The sequence below is a fragment of the Salvia splendens genome, chromosome 3, assembly GCF_004379255.2.
Source record: "Salvia splendens isolate huo1 chromosome 3, SspV2, whole genome shotgun sequence".
Taxonomy (NCBI): domain Eukaryota; kingdom Viridiplantae; phylum Streptophyta; class Magnoliopsida; order Lamiales; family Lamiaceae; genus Salvia; species Salvia splendens.
The window spans coordinates 41194571-41204516 of NC_056034.1; the positions used below are offsets into that span (position 1 = coordinate 41194571).

The 9946-nt window shown below is 33.6% G+C and overlaps 2 protein-coding genes across 4 annotated transcripts; both read left to right on the forward strand.

Moving 5' to 3' along the window:
* Positions 1 to 274: 274 nt before the first annotated feature.
* Positions 275 to 5368, forward strand: LOC121796085 (beta-D-xylosidase 1-like). Its single transcript, XM_042194813.1, has 7 exons — positions 275 to 877; positions 2219 to 2500; positions 3018 to 3187; positions 3482 to 3579; positions 3661 to 4005; positions 4101 to 4514; positions 4611 to 5368. The coding sequence occupies exons 1-7, from the start codon at positions 485 to 487 to the stop codon at positions 5216 to 5218; spliced, it is 2310 nt and encodes a 769-aa protein (XP_042050747.1). The 5' UTR covers positions 275 to 484; the 3' UTR covers positions 5219 to 5368.
* A 1613-nt stretch (positions 5369 to 6981) lies between these two features.
* On the forward strand, positions 6982 to 9720 carry LOC121793502. 3 transcript variants are annotated; one of them, XM_042191516.1, is made up of 6 exons: positions 6982 to 7080; positions 7320 to 7392; positions 8644 to 8706; positions 9044 to 9091; positions 9240 to 9302; positions 9567 to 9720. In XM_042191516.1, the coding sequence occupies exons 2-6, from the start codon at positions 7339 to 7341 to the stop codon at positions 9615 to 9617; spliced, it is 279 nt and encodes a 92-aa protein (XP_042047450.1). In that variant the 5' UTR covers positions 6982 to 7080; positions 7320 to 7338; the 3' UTR covers positions 9618 to 9720. The 3 variants fall into 3 exon arrangements, with proteins under 3 accessions (XP_042047450.1, XP_042047451.1, XP_042047449.1); XM_042191517.1 differs by having other exon boundaries at positions 7009 to 7080; positions 7330 to 7392; XM_042191515.1 differs by having other exon boundaries at positions 7026 to 7392.
* Positions 9721 to 9946: the final 226 nt, after the last annotated feature.

Consider the following 9946-nt stretch of genomic DNA (forward strand, 5'->3'; position numbering starts at 1 on the left):
GTGTATAAAAGAAGGAAATCTACTCATTTGTTATTCTTAGCAAAATAGATGCAATCATTAAATTTGTAGCCCGATTTATTTTCATAGATCAAGCTTATATGCGTTAATCATTTAATTTCCACAAATATGCATAACCTCTGTCATGACAAAGCCGTAATTTCCCCACTTACAACTAAAATAATTAAATGCTACACTCAATTAATTAATTAAATATTATGTAGTATGTAATATGCCTATATGTATAAATCAAACAAATGCGTGTTCTACTTTCTCACTCACCCCATCAACATTATCTTTCTCCCTCTCCTCCCTCTCTCTTTTTTTTTCACGCACAACACACATTACATGAAACGACGTGGAGTTGCAATCATGAACATATGAAGAAAAAAAATTAATCTCACACTATATATATATATATACATTCATCCATCAAACACACTACACACACAAAAAAAAAATTGTCCCAACAAGACACACACTAACAATGGCCAAAAACACCCCTATCTTCCTCCTCCTCTCCCTATGCATCCTCCTCCGTTTATCGGAGTCGCGGCCCCCCTTCGCCTGCGACCCGAACAACGGGGCCACCAAGAACTTGCCCTTTTGTCGAACATCATTGCATATAAGAGATAGGGTTGCGGATTTGATTGGAAGGCTCACTTTGCAAGAGAAAATTAGATCTTTAGTGAACAATGCTGCCCCTGTAGAGCGCCTCGGAATATCTGGCTACGAGTGGTGGTCGGAAGCCCTCCACGGGGTGTCCAATACTGGCCCTGGGGTCAAGTTTGGTGGCGAGTTCCCCGGGGCCACCAGTTTCCCGCAGGTCATCACCACTGCGGCCTCCTACAATGCCTCGTTGTGGGAGGCCATTGGTCAGGTCAGATTATGACTTTAGTCTCTAGTCTCGTATTTTATTTCATCAGGAATTATAAGCACGTGAAGCTTGAAAAATGCGTAAAGTATTTAATGATGTGTTATTATATCTAGGAATCAATTAGTCTCTACATGGGACACACTATTTTTTTTCCATTGATAAAACATTATTATAGTATTAAGGTAATGCTACTTTATTACGTGTTTGATTTATTTATCATTAAAATTTACCATCCAAGCACTACCTACCTAGCTTATTAATTGAGCTTATAAAAAAGTATTTAGTAGTTTTTTTATTTAATTTATTTTCTGGGTGAATGAATTGATTAATGTTGACAATGATGCAAGATGTGAAATGGGTGGCACAAATTTCCTTTTCAAAATGGTGACAGAATCAGTTGCATGTGGCTAATCAAATAGTAATAAAGTGGTTAGAGGAAAAAACAAGTGTCCGAAAACAAATGAGGCTGAGAATACATTTCATGAATTGATACACACATACACACATATATTCATAGTATGTTTTTGATTAATTTGTTTACGAATGAATGAAATATTTCATGGAGATATAGTAGTATATGATAATGATGCAAGATTTGACAAAGGGGTGACAAAAATTTCTTTTTCAAAATGGTGACAGAATCAATATATTGCATGTGACTAATGAAATGCTACTATTAAAGTGGAAAGATGAATTAAAACAAGTGTCCAAACACAAATTTGGCAGAGAATGCGTTACATGAATTGATACATACATATAATGTGTGTGTGTGTGTGTAAGAAAAATGACCAATACTGGTATTGGGGGCATATGGTGGGTGAGGTCATTTTTCTATACTTTCATATGAATACAAATAGTTTGCAAATTGCATTGCCCATGCCTAATCAGCTTTTGTGAATGCAATAAATTTGATATTTTAATAGTTCAAAAAGCAACCCTACAAAATAGAGGGTGGGTGAGTGGGATGGTGGGTGGATGGGTCATGGGTTGGGTTGGTATTTTCCTCATTGAGTTTTTATTACTATTTTTTACTATATTTTAGTTCGAGTCATAATGCTAATTTGATAGATAATATAATATCATGGCTCAAAAAGAGTAATTGTATAGTTTTCTATTTGAATTTTGTTAATTATCTTGACAATTTGTTGATGGCTATAAACATGACATTTTGCACCATGCCCCACCCCATCTACCATTTATTTTTGTCACATATACATCTTTTAGCATGTATAGTAACATAATATCAAAGCATCCTCGTACATTAGCTAAGAAAATTTTAAAATTTATTTAAACTTTATAATTTAAATTTCTAATTTCAACTAAAAATATTCGATATTCATATAGGTGGTCTCGGATGAAGCACGGGCAATGTACAATGGGGGCCGGGCAGGCCTGACCTATTGGAGCCCGAACGTGAACATATTTAGGGACCCTAGATGGGGCAGAGGCCAAGAGACGCCGGGTGAGGACCCGGCACTGGCGGCTAAATACGCCGCCAGCTACGTGAAGGGGCTGCAGGGCAACTCCGCCGGAAACCGGCTAAAGGTGGCCGCGTGTTGCAAGCATTACACAGCCTATGATCTTGATTTTTGGAATGGAGTTGATCGCTTTCATTTTAATGCTAAGGTAAGTTCAAACCATATAAATTCTCACTTTTTTGGGATATATTTTATTTTATGAATGTAGAAATATCTCAAATGATTTTTGTTGAGTTTTTTTTTTGGTTGGTGTCTAAAAACTTAAAAAGCATCTTTATCAAATTTTATTGCAAAGTCGAGTTTTCAATGACCAATTTCGGTATTTCCTAGAAAGTGATTGCTCTATCATATCTAACACCAATAATTTGTTTTCATTATTAATTCATGATCATTACCTACACGGCTTATCCTCAATTTCTAAATTATGAATCATCTTATCCCATTAGCACATCTATTTGGTTCCCAACAAATATGCACCATAATAAAAATCGAAGTCTCTTAATATAATTAATCCGTGGAATCAACACATCATATTTCAGTGACCTATAGGCCATATCACACTTTTACAATAACATACTAATAAAATACGAGACTAAAACACCACCCTAAACATAAATTTTGAAAAAGAAAAAAAAACAAGAGTAATTGCGTAAGTTCACATGCAGGTGAGCAAGCAAGATTTGGAGGAAACATACAATGTGCCGTTCAAGGCGTGTGTATCAGAAGGAAAGGTGGCGAGTGTAATGTGCTCGTACAATCAAGTCAATGGTAAACCAACTTGCGCTGACCCTTCTCTCCTTCGCGACACTATTCGCGGGCAATGGCGTCTTAACGGGTCAGTTTACTCGATTCCGGGTTAATTTTAGATAACTATAACTGAATAATTTCTATATTTAAGAATATTTTTACATTTTTATGGCTGAATTATTTTTTTAAAACAAGTTGATCATTTGTAATATTTGGCATACGTGACTGGTTTTATAGCCATTAATTGAGATCAACTAAATTGGCTGAACTCCATACATAATAAGATAGACTTTCTTGACAAAAGTGAACTTAATAAATTAAGTATCTAACCTTCTCAAGTAAATAAATTTATTAATAGTCTTAATTATTTTCTGAAATACAGGTACATTGTTTCCGACTGTGACTCGGTTGATGTTCTCTACAATAGTCAACATTACACATCCACCCCTGAAGATGCAGCTGCCGATACAATTAAAGCAGGTTTATACACATAGCAATAAGGGGCATTTTTGTAAAATCACACATGCTTAATTTGGGCCAGTATGTTTTTTTCGCTTGCAGGCTTGGATTTGGACTGCGGGCCTTTTCTTGCGATCCATACAGAGGGAGCAATACGGGCCAAGAAATTAAGTGAGGTCGATGTAAATCGGGCCTTGGGGAATTTACTCACGGTCCAAATGCGTTTAGGTATGTTTGACGGCCCAAGACAACCATACGGTAATTTGGGCCCGAGAGACGTGTGCACCCCAGCCCATCAACAATTGGCTCTTGAAGCGGCCCGACAAGGAATTGTTTTATTACAAAATCGTAACCGGGCCTTGCCATTTTTGGGCCGTCAATACCGGACCGTTGCCGTGATCGGGCCCAACTCCGACGTCACGGATACCATGATAGGCAACTATGCTGGTATACATTTATTCTTTTGTTTTATAAGTCTAGTAATATTGATGTATTTTTGTGTTATATGTGATCATAATGGTAATTTTTTTAATTGGTGTTAGGAATTCCATGTGCCTATACAACTGCCTTGCAAGGTATATCAAGATACACTAAGACCATTCATGAAAATGGATGTGCTTCGGTGAGCTGCCCCGATAATCGTGGGTTTGGACCGGCCGAGGCCATTGCTCGTCAGGCTGATGCAACAGTGTTGGTGGTGGGTCTTAGCCAAGCGATCGAGCGTGAATTCCTTGATCGGAATGGGCTTCTTTTGCCGGGTCACCAACAAGAGCTTGTGTCAAGGGTGGCTAGGGCTTCCAAAGGTCCAGTTGTATTGGTCCTGATCTCTGGTGGCCCAATTGATGTCACATTTGCTAAAAATAACCCGAAAATTGGATGTATTATATGGGCCGGGTACCCGGGACAAGCCGGGGGTACTGCGATTGCTGATGTTATATTTGGGATGACCAATCCAGGTAAATATATACATATTTTATCTACCTTATATACTATTTGATATGTTTATACCAAAATATATGTGTGATTTAATTTTTTGAAATCTATAATTTTAGGAGGGAAATTGCCTATGACATGGTACCCTCAAGCTTATTTAGCAAAGGTGCCTATGACGGATATGTCGATGCGCGCTGACCCAGGAAGGGGCTATCCGGGCCGGACCTACCGGTTTTACAAAGGTCCAACTGTTTATCCATTTGGGTTTGGGCTAAGTTACACCAATTTTAGACAAACATTAGCCCATGGCCCAACAAAAGTGTTAGTCCCTTATACAGGCTCAAACACTTTCAAGAACATCACTATGATCATGAGCAATGGAATTAGAGTTTCAAGCACAAATTGTGATGCTCTAAGCTTAGGGTTTCATGTCAACGTTGAAAATGTCGGTGATATGGACGGGACACACACTATGATGCTTTTTGCGTCCTCCCCATCCGCGGGAGGGTTTGGGGACGAGAAACGTTTGGTGGCATTCGAGAAGGTTCATGTGGTGGCCGGAGCTAAGGAAAGCATAAAGATTAATCTTGATCCGTGCAGTCATTTGAGCGTTGTGGATCGATTTGGCATCCGAAGGATTCCAATGGGTGAACATAGTCTTCACTTTGGTGAAGATCTTAAACATACCATTCTACTCCACAATGAAGTGGAGGAAATCAAGTATTGATAAATTAAAGTCCAAAGGTTTGGTATTGATAAAATTAAATATTGTGAAAGCAATTGTCAACCATTACATTTCAATACAATAGTTTGCAAGTGTAAAAAATGTATTGGGTATTTATTTCGAACGAAATTAATAATATTTTGTTTGGCTATATATTTTCAGTGTTTTATATTGGATAACGTTTCTCCTAATGGATGGTGTTATATTTTTACCTTATTTACTGCTATAATAAATGCATAGATAAATGAAGAAAAGGTTAATATCATGTTGTAACGCTATTTGCAATTGTTCATGAACGGTATATATAAACCGATATTATACCATATATTTAGCAGCATTAATTAACTATATTGTCATATTATAGTCATTATCAGTCGAGAAACGGTCATAATTGACTAATTATAATACTTAAAGGAACAAATTAGTTATTTAGAAAGCGGGCCCCGCACACAATAACTACTTTGTATGGGCATTTTTGGGAGAATTTGGTTTTTATTATTTCTGTTTGAATATGGAATATTTCTTATATAGTACTCCCTCCATCTATTACACACTTCCCTTTTTAGTTTGTTCCACAAAAGATGTCACATTTCTTTATTTGGAAAAAGCTCTCTCTCACATTGATATAAACATATTATTTTCTCTCTCCACCTAACACACAACAACATCACCTAAAATCTCGTGTCAATCTCCAAGTGTGTCATCTGTTATGGGATGAAGGGAGTAATATGTTTAGATATTAGATTCAATATGCATTTCCGAACTTAAAAATTTTTCAATGTAAAATGTGCTTTATGTAGGGTATTTATATTACATGAGTAGTTTATTTGTATTCTAAATTAATCGCGATTTAGCAAAAAATGTCCTGATTATTGATGATTACAACTAACAAACACACAAAATTAAATGGATAAATACGAGTAGATCTAAACAAAATAATAGTACGATATAAAAGTTTGTGTAGATGAGGTGGGTTGTCCAAAAATTGTAGGGTTCGTGTTAGACTAAGGCTTCAATTGATGTTGATATTCTAACTACATATAAGCCAATATAAATATCAAAGGATGGATCATGGAGGTATACTTTGCTATGAATAAATTACGAAATAAATCACGAAGATAGTCAAATTCTTCCATTCCACACATTCCAAAATTTAAAACTATATGACGAAACATGAAATTTTCTCAATGATCTCATCTTTTTCTTTTTAGCAAATTATTGGGCAATGTGGCAGCTAGTTTAAAACATGTGAGCAAAACGTCATTTTGAGCTTAATTAGATGTTGTCATTTTTCCCAACATCGTTTTAAACACGTGTTTAAACCGGCTGCTATATCAGCGCGTAATTCATCAGAAAATGAAAGAATGGCTGTGAAAGTGTGATGTACGGAGTATTAGAATTTGATCACTTTGCAGATTTTGAAAAGTGTGATGTATTAGAATTTGATAATTTTTCGTGATTAATTTGACAATTTGCCTGTTATAATCCAAATTAATTATATATGTCCGTCTTTAATTTATGGATTTATTTGCAACTCAGAGTGGATGCAAAAATGATTACTCCACTTTTTAAATGACAAAATACATACGGAGTATTTATATGTAGAGAGTATTTAGACATTTAAATATGCGGATATGCCGCATATTATACGCATACATTTGTTCGTGTTTATTAAATTAATTAAACTACCATTTTATTAGAAAAATAATTAATTAAAATACCATTCACGTCTAATATTGTCTTACCCTTTTAACTCAAGTCTTAACAAACCCGCCTACACACACTTGTATATATGTGTGCTTGTTTTATTTGTTTCGTCTCTCTCTTCTCACTTTGCTTGCTTCTCTACTTTCCTCCACATCAAGGTAATGCCGATTCTCTTCTTCTTTCTCAATATTTATTTTTAAATCTATATTTTTTTTTCGTTTTTGACTGTGTGGTTGGATTTTTCCTCTTGTTATTGAGATTCTTTTTACTAATTTCAACTATTGAAAATAAAATAAGAATTAGGCCTTATATTTTGTTCCCAATGCCCATTTCTCATAGCTCCTCTGTTTCTATATTATTTCTTCACTCTCTCTCTCTCACACACACACACACAAAGAAATAACCAGACAAGTCTCATGGAGGATTACAACAGAAGTGAAGATTACAATGCTTCTTCCCAACACCATGAGGTAATTTTTTTTTTACAAAATTCTCCATTTTAAAAGCACTTTTTAATTATCATGTTTCATCTCATTGGCGTGTTACGATTCTTACTATGATTGTGTCACATCTAAAATACTGTTTTTCAATTGGGAGGTTATAATAAAGCTTCAAACACAATATACAAAAGGTAATTAAATTGCCAATTAATCGGTATTTATTTGTAGAATTGTGGTAGGATTTTTCCTAGCTGATTTATTATTGAGATATAATTTAGTTTTATAGAATAGGATTAATTAATGTAAGATGCGTACTTGCTGTATAACCTATATTTACATGCATCACGTGAAAAAATCATCTAAACTCTCACATTTGTGTGTAAATGCAAAACATTATTATATTAATACATGTAATTGTGTTATGTAAAAGTTAAATGTACATTACAAATTTACAACATCAATAGTGATATATAATATTATCATTAGCACATTTTCTAGGGAATATTTGAACCTTTTCAAATAGTGAAAAATAATCAAATAAAGATATTGTTTTTTTTCCTTGTTTTTTTCTTTTTTGAGGGCTTCACGTGCAATATGGTCTACCTCTAGCAACATATAGTGGTCCATAAATTCGATAGTTCAATTTTGAGTTATTTGATTGTTACAAGATAGCATTTTTTGGCCACTCACTCTATAGGATTTAATTCATTTAAAAACACTCGATTATGTATTTAAATTATTGTCGGCATAGATGAGTTGCATTTGATTTATTTTGATGGTGGTTAGCCTGTCAACTAATTAATGTAAGCACTCCAAAACTCCAATTAAAAAAAAGTAAACTACTTTAGATTTTATCGATGGTCTATGACTGTATAAGTCACTGTGATATTAATTTTTATTAATGGAATTTTCGCACTTGATATTCCTAACTAATAAAATACTACAAATTGTGTTGGACTTATCGCATTTAAAAAGACTAAGAAATTAAGAAAGTCAATTTAGGTTATATACTTGAATTTAGAATACAATATTCGTAGCCTAATTTTCCTTTTTTCCACAATTGAAGTCAAATTGAGTTAGGCAGGAACGGTGAAGCTCAAACACACCTAACCCTAAATTAAATTTTTAATTCCAATTTAGGATGTTAGGCTATTTATATTGTCAATATTTAGGCTGTTAGGTTTGCTTCCATGAATTTTACGTGTTAGCCGATAAAATTGGTAGTTTTGTCACGTGAAATAATTTATTATACGGAGTATTTGATATTTTCTTTAATGTCAGTCAGCAACGGTTGATAAGAAATATGGTGGACTTGTTCCAAAAAAGAAGCCTCTAATATCTAAGGTAAGTACTTTTATTTTAAAATAATAATGATATTACTAAATTATGATTGCCATTTTAGATAGACTCGAAATAAACAGAGCTATTTGTATTATTTTTGTATCATTTATACCCTTCCTAATTAAGGGACTGCTATTTATTTTGTAAATATTATACTATGATTATTTAAATTGTTATTCTATTTATTTATTCTATGTTACATTTGAGTGTATAATTGTTTTCTTTTTCAAAAGAAAATATTTTGTACCTCTTACTACGCTCTTTTTTAGGCTTTATAATTAAAAGGGTTTTGACTTTTATAATTAAAATAAAATAATTAATAATTTCCTCCTAAATACAGGACCATGAGCGGGCTTTTTTTGACTCGGCAGATTGGGCTCTATGCAAGGTAATTTGTTTCAATTAATGAGAATAATTTAGGAAAAGAAAACAAAATCTAATTAAAAAGGAGTTAGACAATTAGAGTAATTAAATATTTACACATATCCATCTCCTGTTATTTTATTATATTTATGTTTTTTGGATACGATTGCCAGCAAGGTGCAGGAATTGATCAAAAATCAACAATTGCTATCGAGACCTTGAGACCAAAATTAAAGGTATGATTAAGCATTTTAGTATTTTGACAAGGAAAAAAAATAATGAAAATGTCACAACATTTGAACTTATCTTTCAATAATGTCATGTTTTTTTTATAATTTTCTACCAAATTGGTAACTATATTTGTATTTTTCCATTATAGTCACGACGTCAAATTTTGATGTAGCAGGATTTAGTACGAAGTTTCTATTTTCAAGTGATTTAAATTAGAAATAATAAAAGTTATATTTAACCTACTAATTTATGTAAAATGATTTTTGCAGAAAACTCCTCATCAGCAATTGCCTCCACGAAGACCTGCTTGTACATCTTAATTAATTGCCAGTCATTCTGTATTTAATTTCTATACAATATATACACTACGATATATGCTTTGGAAAAATATTATTCAGTCGCAATTTGCACAGATTGTGGGCCTATTTTGGTATTCAATACTACTATGTTCTATTTCACATAATTTGAAAATGAGAATTGATTGAAGAAGTCCATTAGAAAAGAATGTCGCCAAGAATCAACCGATGACATTACATGATATCAATACTAATTAGAAGTGTCAAAATAGACCATATTAAAATGGTAATAGTATAAAAATTTTCATACTTATGTTACTAGAACTTTTACATTGTTGGAATCGTGTTTGGTC